The following is a 13,794-nucleotide window of genomic DNA, read 5'->3' as shown; positions in this document are numbered from 1 at the left end:
GGCTGCTCCTGGGGCCCGCGTCTCTTTGTTCGGTTGTGGCTCCCCCACCCCTCCACTGAGCAAAGTAATTTTCGGTTTCGCTTGACTCTGGCTGCCGGGACTTGGTGTGGGCCGCGGCCTCAAACGCCCCGGGTGTTTGTCATTGAAGAGTTCTTCGGCGTGGGGGTTATTTTTAGTGTCGGGAAGACAGAGGCAGGCGCGTTGACCTTTCTGCGGCTGCCTCGGGCTTTGAGTGCGTGTCTCTAACTGATGGGGCAGACGGATTCGCATCCAGGCGCGCACACGTGCCTGCACACAACTGTGTACACACATTTCTACACACGTAGTCCCCCCCCCCCCTTTTTTGAAAACTGGGAATGCATTGTGTTTGTTAAAAACACACACAAACTTTCCTTTGTTCTTTCGGGTATTTTCTATTTTGAGTTAATGGAGTAGGAGTACCAAAAGGTTGCAATTAGTTCACGCGAATAAAAGACACTGCCTCTGAGTCAGAGCTGCCAGGTTGATAATTATTCACGTATAAAAGCAGATGCAATGTTTACGGCAAAAGGGGCGGGGCGGGGGCAGGTCCTCCATAGACAATGAGGGAGGGTCTCCGCCAACCGCCTGCTGCTTATTGTTCCCGCACTAGAGGCTGCGTCCTGCAGCCGCCGCCTCCAGGGCTCTGCTCGGAGCTCAGCCCTCGGTCCCACTTGGGACGGTCCGAGTTCTTCCGCGCTGGCCCCCGGGCGCGGAACGCCAGCCCTAGCCGCAGCCGTCCTTTGCTGACCTCCCTGTCTCTGCTTTACAGGTTGGCATCTTTGCTCCCGAGGGTGTCGCGAGCCGAGGTGGAGAGGACAGCACGCCTCTGGCCCAGCCAGCTGCGCGGGATGCGTCGCAGGCATCAGCGCTGAGCACCCCCACGCTGGGTACGGGGCGGCCGCGGATTAGGGTTACCTTTTCCATTAAATATATTAATGTTGGGGGGCGGGCCGAGAGGCGGCGGCGGAGGGGATGCGCCCAGGACGCACCAGGCTCCTTCTGCGAGCTGCCACCCCGAGGTGGACCCCGAGCAGAGCTCAGCGCAGGACCGCGAGGACCCCTGCCCCCTGGGGCGCGCGGCTGCGAAGCTTCGGGGTCGCATCTGCGTTCAGGATGCCCTGGGCACCTCCCTGCTGGTGAGGATGTCCTGCCGCGCAGCTCTGTATCCCCCAGCCCCTGTCCGTGGAGGGCACGACTGCGTGGGCCCGACTTCGGGCCCTCCTGCCGGTGGATGAAAAGCGCGGGAGTCCTTGAATGCAATCAGCGATCGAATCTAAATTCTGAGAGCCATGGACGCCAGCGCGGGGCTGCAGCCCCAGGAGGGGGAGCAGCTGGAAGCCGCGGCCACAGTAGGAGCTGTCCAACAGAAGTGCGAACCAGAGACCTTGAGGTCCAAGAGTTTACCCGTCCTGAACAGCACCTCCTGCCGGCCAGATCTCAGCCCTGCGAGCGCAGGCGCCAAGCCAGGCGGTGCAGATGCTTTGGGCCGCCAGGAGTTGAAACAATGCCTGAGCCGGTTGGCGTCCAGCCCCTCTGCCCCGCCCACTTCGGCAGAGATGGCGGGGCTCGTGGACTGCAACCACAGGGTGGACATGGGCAAAGCCATGTCGGTGTCGTCCACGTTGGCTACCCTTCAGGGGAGAAGGTGCCTCTATGTGGTCCTCACTGATTCGCGCTGCTTCCTGGTTTGCATGTGCTTTCTGACCTTCATCCAGTCGCTAATGGTCTCTGGGTACCTGAGCAGCGTCATCACCACCATCGAAAGGCGCTACAGCCTGAAGAGTTCGGAGTCCGGGCTGCTGGTCAGCTGCTTCGACATCGGGAGCCTGGTGGTGGTGGTGTTCGTCAGCTACTTCGGGGGCCGGGGCCGGCGGCCGCTGTGGCTGGCCGTGGGTGGCCTTCTCATCGCCCTCGGGGCGGTGGTCTTCGCCTTACCTCACTTCATCTCGCCTCCCTACCAGATCCAAGAGCTGAACGCCTCGGCTTCCAACGAAGGCCTGTGTCAGAATGGCAACTTCACGGGGACCGTGGAGCCTCGCGCCTGCCGGAAGGACTCGGGCGGGAAGAACCACTGGCTCTTTGTGGCTCTGTTCGTCTGTGCACAGATCCTCATCGGCATGGGCTCCACACCTATTTACACCCTGGGACCAACCTACTTGGATGACAACGTCAAGAGGGAAAATGCATCCTTGTACCTAGGTAAGGCTTCCCTGTCCCCCCAAATAGGCGGAAGTCAGAAGTCAACAGGAAACCCTCTCCTCCCCATTTTCCTGGAGATGTTATGTATATTTATATACAGTGTGTTGCATATGTATTATAAGCATGGCTTTTCAGTTTGGGAGAGAATCAAAAAGTTGAGAGCTCTCTGAACTAGTTTTAAGATTCTCACTTCATACTCTTCCCAAGTGATACAAACTTTTAGCTATAAGGTAGTGTCAGTCTCTCTCTTTCTCTCCCCCCGCCCCAAAAAAAAAGCTCTAATTTATCAACTTTACCTTCTAATAGCTGTCCTTCTAGAAAGCTTCTAGAAGGAATAGAAGCCGCCAGTGTGTGGAGTGAAGTTGCTGCTTGCCTTTCCCGTCCCCAGGAGCTTGGGTGACGAAGTACCCAGGCTACGTAAACATCATTCCCTCCGTACCTGCATTTCTTATATTTTGCCTGCATCACTGAAACAAACAAACAAACAAGCAAACTTGAGTGATACCATATGACTCAGTGTCTTTATGTAGAAGCAACTTCACAAGCTTATCCAAAGCTATTTTTATTGCTGGTTGAAGACCCCTCAGTTACATGAACTTGGGAGCAGAATCCATTATTATTTTCTGAACAGCAGTGGCTCTTGGATTCGGTGAGCTGACTTGCATGAGTCAGCTCCTGTGGACAGGGGTGCTAGGGTTGAGTGTAGGGTTCTCATGTGAGGCCAAGCAGCCACTGTAGCCCGTAGGAAAATGTTGTTCCTAGAAATCTGTGTGGTTGGCAGCACCTCCCTGCACAAGCTGCCCCTTCCAAACTGAACTGCTAGGTGATGGGTTGGAAGCCTTGGAAAGGATGAACAGCAGCTATGTCCGCTGTGGTATTTGTTTTCCTATGTTTCTCTACTGGAGTCCAACTGAAAGAAGATAAATGATTTTACTTTATTTAAAAAACGGTAAATAAGCAAATACCAGGCCCGTCCAACAACTTACTACCTATGTGCTGATAGGCTCCTTGGTGTGGGAATAATACGGTTTCAGAGGACGGTGAAAATGATACCCAGTTAAGAGGGCTTTGCTTTTTCCACAGTAAAACTGCTGTCCCCAGACTGTTGTAGCGGGTGTCTGAGCCATTTATAGTAACTGGCCCAAATGCATTAACACAAGAGTTTTCTAATTCATTTTTGGTATTAAATGCAAGAGGAAGAAATTTCTATTTAGGACAGAGAGGAATTAACTTGCTGTTGCTTTGCCTGCATGTTTTCTAACAGTTATTATGATAAATTTTCGAGCATACAAAAAGTTGAAATAAGGACTTTCTTTTATATAACTGCAGGAGTTTTAACATCCTAAAAAAATTAATAATCATTCCCTAATATACCCATACTAGAGGCCTGATACACAAAATTCATACAAGGGGTTCAGCCCTTGAAGCTCCAGCTTCGTCTGGAAGGTCTTCTGGGAGGTTGTTTGGCTGTCTGGTCTAATTAGCATATTATGCTTTTGTTATTATAGATATCCACTCCATATTCAAATGTCCTCAAACCAGGAGCCAATCAAGTTCACTCATACGTTGCATTTGGCTCATCAGCTTTTATAATCTAGAACAGGGAGTGCCTCAACATTTTTCTTTTTCCAGCACACAGGCTTTTGAAGGGACAAGGCTAGTTGACTTGTGGAATGTTCCACCTTGTACATTTATCTGAGTATTTCCTCATGGTGTCACTTACCTGGTTCCTCCACTCCATATATTTCTTGTGTGCTGGAAGTTCAGTCTAAAGGTGTGATTAGACTCAGACAAAACATTTTTGGTCAGACTACTTCATGGCCAGTGCTGTGTTTTATATTATTTGCTCCTGGCATTCATTGGTGATGCTGAGTTTAATGGCTTGGTTGAGTGGGTGATTGACAGGTCTTTCCATCGTAAATATACATTTCTCCCTCGGAAATAAGTAATCTTTAGAGTGATACCTTGACTCTGTGTACCTGTCTCCATATTCTCCCTGATCTTTGCTTCTATTTACTTTGAAAACGTGGATCTTCCTTCCATCCCACTTCTCGGTACCAGTGTCACAAATTTCATCAAAAACACAGCAGAGAGCTACACAATAAACATCTAGTAAGAGCCCCGAAATTTAACTTTTAACTCTCCACCAAAGAGAAAAACAGCAAGTACGTACTGAATCCTTATTCTGTGCTGGGCATAAATGAGGGGAAGAGCAAAAATGAGGCATAGTTTCAACATCTGAGGAGCTTTCAGTGTAATGACGAAATACTGACAATTCAAGGTAGAGGTGTGAAGTGACAGGTGCAAGGGGAGGGAAGTTACACAAATGGTGTTAGTTTCCCCCCTCCCCTTCCTCTCCTCCTCCTCCTCCTTTTCCCTTCTCTTTTTCTTCTCCTCTCTCCCCCCGCCCCACTTCCCCTCTTTCTCCTTCCCCTCTTTCTCCTTCTCTTCTTTTAGCTATCGACTACTGATATTTTTTTTAAGTTTGATGAATGCTTTAGGAAACCCATGAGAATTCTGCTTCATGTTAAACGGATCTCAGTGAACGCTCTGGTGGTTTGGGTATAAGGAATCTTCCACAGATTGTTTTATTTCATGTTCCCATGACCTTATGATATGGAAGTTGATTTCTCTATTTTATGGATGAGGAAACTGAGGCTCCAAGAGTGTGAGGGGTTGCTTCTGGGCTTCAAACCCAGGCCTGTCTAACTAACCCAGAGCCCTTCAGCTTCCCTCCACGCTGCATGTCCTCTGGCAAGAGGCTCTGAGAACTAGCTGACAGCAAAGGCCTGTGTGCAGCAGAGTTCTCAGAATGGCCTGAAGTCATCAAAACAAGATCCTTCTCAAAACCTTTTTAAAAGGAGGCTTTATTGGTTGCTATATTCTTAGAACAGGAGCAGTGTTAACCTAGTATGATGTGGATTTTTTTTCTTAAACAACTGGTTAAATATCTTTGGTACTTTTCACAAAACTATTCTTCTTAGATTACTCTTTTAACTACCTATTTCTTTCTTAACCTTTTTTGCAGTCTTTTCTTTTTTAATATATTTTTATTGATTTCAGAGAGGAAGGGAGAGGGAGAGATAGAAACAATAATGATGAGAATCATTGATTGGTTGTCTGCTGCACACCCCCTACTGGGGATTAAGCCCGCAACCCAGGCATGTGCCCTTGACCGGAATCGAACCCGGGACCCTTCAGTCTGCAGGGTCCACAGAGCCAAATCAGCTAGGGCGATTGATTCTATTTAAAAAATATATATATATCAGCATTTTTATTATTGATGTCAGAGAGGGAAGGGGTGGGAGAGAGAGAGAGACAGAGACATCAATGATGAGAGAGAATCATTGATCGTCTGCCTCCTGCATGCCCCCCCACTGGTGATCAAGCTCGAAACCTGGGCATGTGCCCTGACCAGGAATCAAACTATGACCCCTGGTTTACAGGTCGGCGCTCAGCCATTGAGCAACACTGTCCAGGTCACATATCTTTTTATAATCGGAAAAAAGGCAAGAAACACTGTGTAGGAAACCACCCCTTAGAATCACAGTACAGGGAAATCTGAATCAGTGTTGCAGCAACATTATATTCTGAATTTTCTGAGAACCCAAGGTTTTGTCACCAGAGCTTTCTGCGTGCCAACCATTGACAACTCTCTTTCCTTAATGTGTGAACTTTTATGTAGTATGTGTTTGTGCCTCATGTAACATAACAAAAGCTCTTTTGAAGTTTGAGGGGCTCTGTGGTGTCCCCGGCTTCACCATTGTGTCCGCTGACTCTCAAGGTTGTCCCATGGGCCAGAATGGAGTCCCCGGCCTCTCCTGGCTGAGGGGATTTTGGGGAAGGCAAGTTTTAGAATTTCCAGTCTCTATGGGAAAGGAAGGCAAGGGAGGTGTGGGTAGTGTGGCCACTGAGTGGCCTCTAGTGGTATCTGCACACTGGTCATGTTTTCTCTTTTGCCTCAATAGTCAGAAAATTCAGGCCTTCTCCTCCCCCTCCCCCCCGCCCGCCCCCTCGCCCCATCAGTATTAATAACCTATTCTAGGTGGCTGGGAGCATTCGTTTTCCTGATCTTTTTGTGGGGATTTTTAAAGGGTCCAGCAAAGAGCACCGTTTCCCCTCTCTTGAGTTCTGAGTTAAGAAATGAGTCGAAGGAGTTAAACTGTGATAGAAGTAAGGTGGAAGAGTATAATGTGTGCAGTGCACTTTCTGCGAATCCCAGCATTAAAGAGACTTAGCCATCCAGCCACCGGAAATGCTGCACCTCCCCAGGGTGGCAGCTGGGGTCTCCCACGTGGACCGGTGCACAGGTGAGACGCATGCCAAGAAGGAGCGGGGCAGGATTTTTACTCCCATGCGCATGCTCCCAGGAGGCAAAAGGAGGAGGGAGTTGAGCTGAACATCCCCGTTTATTTTCAAAGTCATCAATTACATGAATCCTCTTCTCCTCTCCGGGCAGGAGCAGCATGGGGGGTGGGGCTGGGGAGCCAAGCAACAGCAGGAGTGGGCACACACACACATTATCCCCTAAGACTTAGAACTGTGTTTTTTTTAGTCTGCTTTCATTTTGCTTGTCTTTTTAATAATGTGTTTATCTTTACAAGCCACATAAAATCCTTTTGGGCCATGGCCAGGGTTGCTCAGTGGTAGAGCATCAGCTCACACACTGAAGGGTCAAATGGTTGTGGGTTCGATTCCCGGTCAAGGGCATGTACCTGGATTGCAGGTTTTGGTGCGTGCAACCAATCCAAAGATCTCTCTCTCTCTCTCTCTCTCTCTCTCTCTCTTTTCCTCTCTCTCCCTCTCTCTCCCTCCCTCTCTCTCCCTCCCTTCCACTCTTTCTAAAAATCAATGGAAAAAATATCCTCGGGTGAGGATGAACAACAAAAATTCCTCCTGGGAAGCAGGCTCTGTACAAATTGTGAATAAATACACAAAATAATCTCCACTGAAAGCACTCGTGAGGGAGAATGGCAACTGAGGGATTTGGGGAGATGACCCGGACACGTGGAGAAAGGTGGGTGGATGCTGGGCAGAGGGGCGGTGTAGCTTTGAGTGAGGATGCAGTGAGTTTTACAGACGCCTGGGACAGCTCATCTGTGTCAGAATGGGCAGGGCTTCTGACTTTACAGCAACTGCCTGGGGCCCGCTTTCACCTGTAAGACAAATTAGTTGGTCCAAGATGCTGAGAAACAAACTTCAAACTCTAACTGGAGATAAGCAGGGTTTACGCTTCATTGTGGAAACCACAGAGGGGCGCACATCGGTGTGTTCGGCCCCCCTGCAAATAGCAGCGAACAGCTATTTGTTGGTAGCATTTCTGACATGTTTCTGGGTTGCTATGAGTTCTGTTATTTAAGTGGTTCAAAACTGTCCTTCTGAAACTGTAAACGTGTGTGTGAATCCCCAGGGTGTCTTCTCAAAACGTAGATTCTGCTTCTGTCACTCGGGGGTGGGGCCTGGAATTCTGCATTTTTATAAAACTCCCAGGTGAGGCCAGTGTTGCTGGTCCGAGCGCCACGTTTGGAGCAGCAAGAGTCTAAAGGCCACAGATCCTTGCCTCTGTGGACAGATGGGACATCTCTCTCTGGGCTGGGGTGGGAGCCACGGTTGGCAAAACCTGCTTCCGATGGAAGTTTTACTTCATATGGCAGCACCCCATCGTCTCTGACTGCATTTGCAGAAGCAAGATGTCCATGTGGGGTATTTCGTAACCTGTGGCTACTCTTGAATTCCACAGTAGTGTGAGGTCAGTGAGAGCGAGTGGCCTCGGACAAATGACGTTCATTTTGACATTAACCCAAGGAAGCACCACTTTCTTTATTCCACCCACCACCCTGCGGGCTCTGTGCTGAAGGGTCTCTCTCGGGTGGTGCAACTCTGCATGTCAGAGATAAGCCTGTGAGCTCTGCGGCCCAGGTGAGCTCACCTTCTAAGGCCTCTTGCTGAAAGAAAAGCAGACAAACCCGTAGCCTTGGCTTTGCTTTTTTCTTTTTAAACAATCTAGAAGTTTCCGTAGTGAATTGGGAGTTTGGTGACAGGCAATGTAAGAACTGAGCGGATGGGAAATGATTTGGAGACTGGGGATCAGAAGTTTTCCCTTTGCAGAAGGCGATCAGCCAGAAGAGGGACCGAGTTCTCTCCGGCAGTAACGGTCTAGCCCAGCGGTTCTCAACCTTCTTAATGCCACGACCCTTTAATACAGTCCCTCATGTTGTGGTGATACCCAATTTCATTGTTACAAATTGAACATAATTAAAGCATAGTGATTAATTTAGGCAACCCCTGTGAAAGGGTCGTTTGACCCCCAAAGGGGTCGCGACCCACAAGTTGAGAACTGCTGGTCTAGCCAAAGTGTGTCCTAGAGTTTATCCCCTTCAGCCCTGTTTGAAAAATGATCATTTGACACATGAGGAAACCCAGACTGCAAAAAGGTAAAGGATTTGTGCTATGGGACACAGTATGGCAGTCCTCCAATCAATTATAAATAGAATTATCACCTGACCCAGCAATCATACTTCTGGGTATATATCCAAAAGATTTGAAAGTAGGGTCTCCAAGAGATATTTGCACATCATGTTCCGAGCAGCATTATTCACAATAGCCAAGAAGTGTAAGCAATCCACGTGTCCATTCATGGCCGAATGGATAAAAAATGTAGTAGATACATATAATGGGGTATTATTCAGCCCTAAGAAGGAAGGAAATTCTAATACTCTCATCTACAATGTGGATGAACCTAGTGAAAGAAAACATTTAGAGAAGGAAAGATACTATATACTTGCACTTATGTGAGGGGCTTAGAGTAGTCAAATTCATACTAATAGGAACAGGATAGTGGGTGCTGGCGGGAGCAGGGCAATGGGGAGTCGGTGTTTATGGGGTACAGAGTTTCAGTTTGATGAAAAGTTGTGAGGTCTGTTGCACAACAATGTGACTATTCCTAACACTATCAAACTGCACACCTAAAAATAGATATGATGGTAAAAAATACATTAAGGGATTTGCCCAAGTCATATACAGCCAGCTTGGTTTGTGTCTGAACTGATTTTTGTGGAAGAGCCACACTCAAGGGGCCAAAGAGCCGCATGTGGCTCGCAAGCCACAGTTTGCCGATCACTGGCCCAAGCCATTCGCAGGGCTTGGGTGTCGTGTGTTCTGAATCTCAGTTCCCTATGGAAAACTGCATGGGCTGCTGGTCATTCTAAACAGTGTTTCTCACCTAGGGTGACTCCCCCGACCCCCAGGGGACACACTTGGTAATGCCTGGAATCCGTTTTGATTGTCACAACTTGGAGGGAACCTATTGGCATTTAGTGGTGTTTTGTAGTGTTGCTGTAAACATCTTACAGTGCACAGAACAGGCCCACAACAAGAATTTACCCTACAAAAAATGGTCCATACTGATGCTCTAAACATTTTTCATCTTAAGCATTTAAGTTACTCTGTTATCTTGTGTTTCTTATATCTTGGAACTGGAAATAGAAATCTCTGGGTCATAGAATCAGAAATTGAATATTTGGATGGAGAAGATCCAGGAAAAACATGTCTTTGTAGATAGGAGGGCCTTCTAGCAAACCAAGGATAGGAAATACAAGTTAATTGTGCATTACTCATCACTACATCATGGCTCAGTATATTCCATAGTATCTAAAATATATAAACTATATGAAAATATGAAGGGTTTTATGGTTTTTATTGTGACTTCAGTTCCCAATAAAACATTAAAAATGTTTCTAACCATAGAGATTTCTAGACCATATTATTGGAGTTGGGAATACTGTAACCCTTGAAGAGGGAATAGTGTGTGTGTGTGTGTGTGTGTGTGTGTGTGTGTGTGTACACATACGTACTAAGGGGAATGGTATGTCATTTACCCATATATCTGAGGTCTGTTTTCAAATTCTAATACTCTCATCTACAATGTGGATGAACCTAGTGAAAGAAAACATTTAGAGAAGGAAAGATACTATATACTTGCACTTATGTGAGGGGCTTAGAGTAGTCAAATTCATACTAATAGGAACAGGATAGTGGGTGCTGGCGGGAGCAGGGCAATGGGGAGTCGGTGTTTATGGGGTACAGAGTTTCAGTTTGATGAAAAGTTGTGAGGTCTGTTGCACAACAATGTGACTATTCCTAACACTATCAAACTGCACACCTAAAAATAGATATGATGGTAAAAAATACATTAAGGGATTTGCCCAAGTCATATACAGCCAGCTTGGTTTGTGTCTGAACTGATTTATAGACCATAAACCAATCTGTATTAAAAAAAAAGTCATTACCACATAAATGGAAATTGGGAAACTCCAAGGCCTTGATGGCTGTCAGTTCTCCCAGCCTCTGCAGCGTTCTAGCCCGTGTTGGTTGAGGTGGGTCTGTACATCCACTGTAAGACTTATTTTTTCAAGTGTGAGGGAATTGCAAGGTAGGCCTTTCGGGCATAATTTTAAGAAGGAAGAGGGATTTTGGAAAAGAAAAATGGAGGCAAAGTAGATTGTAGAGTAGGTGTTTTAGGAATGAAGCCTTCCGAGACAAATGGTGGTGGAGAAACATACCTGGCCATTTGGATTATTCAATTGTGTCTTTTTTGGGGAAAGAGCCTGTAGTGTTCAGAAACGCAGACTGTAGGTCCATGTCACCGTGTTCTGCTGTGTTGGGTGCCCCTGCAGGAGCAAGTGTGCTCACCCTGCTTTATCCACCTCCTGGTAGAGAAAAGAGAGATTCCACAGCTGCCTGATTCTCCTCCTCCTAAGCCAGTGGCTGGGAAACTGCGGCTTGCGAGCCACATGCGACTCTTTGGCCCCTTGAGTGTGGCTCTTCCACAAAATAACCATGTGTGGGCACGCAGTACAGTGCGATTGAAACAATATGAAGGGTTTTATGGTTTTTATTGTGACTTCAGTTCCCAATAAAACATTAAAAATGTTTCTAACCATAGAGATTTCTAGACCATATTATTGGAGTTGGGAATACTGTAACCCTTGAAGAGGGAATAGTGTGTGTGTGTGTGTGTGTGTGTGTGTGTGTGTGTGTACACATACGTACTAAGGGGAATGGTATGTCATTTACCCATATATCTGAGGTCTGTTTTCATGGTGATGGCTTTAATAAAAGACAACATTGAGATGAAGAATTCAGTGGGGCTTTGGTGCTCACTGAGTCTGCCCCGTGAGTGTTTCACTTGTGGATGTGGAGAGTTATAATCTGGTGTGGTCTGAGGCTGTCCACTGGGTGCACTGGCTCTAGGGCCTTCTGGAAGGTGTAAACCAGCCCCTGCCTGGGGCCACCTACAGGAGCTACAGAGAGATCTGCAGGTGGCTGCTATTTGTATTGGGTTAGGACAGTGATGGCGAACCTTTTGAGCTCGGCATGTCAGCATTTTGAAAAACCGTAACTTAACTCTGGTGCCGTGTCACATATAGAAATTTTTTGATACTTGCAACCATAGTAAAACAAAGATTTATATTTTTGATATTTATTTTATATATTTAAATGCCACTTAACAAAGAAAAATAAAAAAATGAGTGTTATAGGTTCACCATCACTGGGTTAGGAATTACCCAGGTGAGACCCAGCTGAGAAGCAAGGCAGGCTGGTGCTAGTGCTGGGTCTTGGGCCACTTTTTGATAGGTTTGGGGCATGCTGATGCCAGCTGCTGCTTGTTTAATAGATTTTAACAAAGTCTGAAGCCTGAGCCAGGCCATTCATATGCAAAAGCTGCCGCAAACAGCTTGGGTGGGGCTGTAAACTGGATAAGGCGTGGTTGGTCTCAGGGAATCACCAGGGCGTAGTGTGGGCTTCGCTGATGGAAGCTCAAATATAGCTGCCAGTCAGCTCTGTGAGGGTGGAGGTCCCAGCATAGGAACAATGACCCTTGCATCTCAGTCTGGGAGAAGCCACCCTGAGATCCTGTGCTGATGCCAGACAATCCAATTCCTCCCTGTATGTATCTGGGTTTCTCAAAGCTGCCTGGTGCTGGAGCTCAGAGGGGCTGAGTCCAAGTAAGTTCATGAGCCGCCCTTTAAAATGAACACCTGGGTATCCAGCAGCCTCTGTCACTCAGCCACAATCCCCATTGGTTTTTACAGCCTGAAGTTAGGGGGAGTTTTCTTCCCAGCTCTGGAAGCTCTGGAACCCTGAGCTGGGGGTTTGGTGTGGGGCTGGGACCCCTTGCTTCTCACAGGGGGGCCTCTGTAGCCTAGATATCCCACCCAATTAAAAAAAAATGTCACAGGTGAGTGTCAGACCGGCCTGTCTGCGCCTCTGCCCCTGCTACCAGTCTCAATGTACTTTTTCCCCCTTCTCCTCTAGTTGTAGGATTTCCATTCAGCCAGATTTCAGGTGGTCCTGAAAGATGATTGTTCTGTATTTTAGTTGTAATTTTGATGTGGTTGTGGGAGGTGGCGAGTACCGGCATCTACCCATGCCACCATCTTGGTTCTCTCCTTTTTGCCATTTTTAATTTAAAATGTATTTTAAAATTATAGTTGATATATTAAACACATCAGATATATGATTTGCAATTATTTTCTCCCATTCTGTGTGTTGTCTTTTCACTATTGATTGATTCCTTTGATGTGCAGAAATTTTTAACGTTGGTGTTGTCTCATTGTCGATTTTCAATTTTGTTGCCTTTGCTTTTCAGTTATATCCAAGAAATCATCACCAAATCCAATGTATAGAAGCCTTTTCCCTATGTTTTCTCTCAGGAGTTTAATAGTTGTAGGTCTTAATTTAGGACGTTAGTCTGATTTGGGTTATTTTTGTGTGTATGTTGTAAGGTAAGGGTCCCCCGTCATGCTTTTGCGTGTGGACATTTGGTTTCCCATCACCATTGGTAGAAGAGGCTCTCCTTTGCCATTGTGTATTCTTGGCTTCCTTGTCGATAATTGGCAGCTGCTTTTGTTTTTCATGTTTCATAGATGCGGAAATCAAGGTTAAATAATGTGTTCAAGGTCATCTAAAAAGTGGTCAAACCAGCCCCCAAGGAAATGACCCAAAGCCTGAGCTTGAACCTTCAAAATGATGGTGAGGGAACGGGAGGGAAAAGCTTATAAGCCTCCGGTGTGCCTTTGGCTGAGTTCTCAATTTCATTATCTAGAAAGGAGATGAGGAGGCAAGGCTGGTGGCTTGTCAGGTTCCCGTTGCTTCTGAAGTTTTCTAGTCCTTGGCTTTTCCAGCCCTGCTTGGTATGGTCTTGCTCTGGAACTTGGGACTTGGGTCTGGGGAGGACATGTAGCTACTCTCTGCCTTGCAGAAGCTTGTCTCTTGAGCACGTTCTCCAGCCCCTGGTGGCTTGCGCGGTGTTGCCACGCGCCAGCTGTCTGTGGGGAAGCAGGCCTGCCTGTTGCTTCCTGTTGGTCCTATTTCAGGCAGCTGGGTATTACCTGATGGGAAATGCAGAGCCTGCTTCCCCTCCCGGGAGTTGTGATGGCTTGTGGAACTGTCACCCTGCAAAAATGCTAATCCCGGTTTCCTAATATAGCCTAGAAAGGCAGGTGCAGGTGACTCTTGCTTAAAAGTAAAGAGCATATTTATGCAACTAATATTTTCAGCAGCAGGAAATGG

General features: G+C 47.1%; 1 protein-coding gene and 1 pseudogene across 1 annotated transcript in view; one reads left to right on the top strand and one right to left on the bottom strand.

The window, feature by feature from the left end:
• Positions 1–798, bottom strand: part of LOC102757822 — a 3,176-nt pseudogene extending 2,378 nt beyond the window's left edge.
• Positions 799–967: 169 nt separating this feature from the next.
• Positions 968–13,794, top strand: part of SLCO5A1 (solute carrier organic anion transporter family member 5A1) — a 107,181-nt gene continuing 94,354 nt past the window's right edge. The window contains exon 1 of the mRNA XM_015566250.1: positions 968–2,220. Coding sequence (XP_015421736.1) covers positions 1,311–2,220 — 910 coding nt within the window. The 5' untranslated portion in view covers positions 968–1,310. The remainder of the gene's footprint in view (positions 2,221–13,794) is intronic.

This window comes from Myotis davidii, unplaced genomic scaffold, assembly GCF_000327345.1.
Source record: "Myotis davidii unplaced genomic scaffold, ASM32734v1 scaffold200, whole genome shotgun sequence".
Lineage (NCBI taxonomy): Eukaryota > Metazoa > Chordata > Mammalia > Chiroptera > Vespertilionidae > Myotis > Myotis davidii.
Note: the sequence above shows the minus strand (reverse complement) of the source record. Positions and strands in the feature narration are given on the sequence as shown.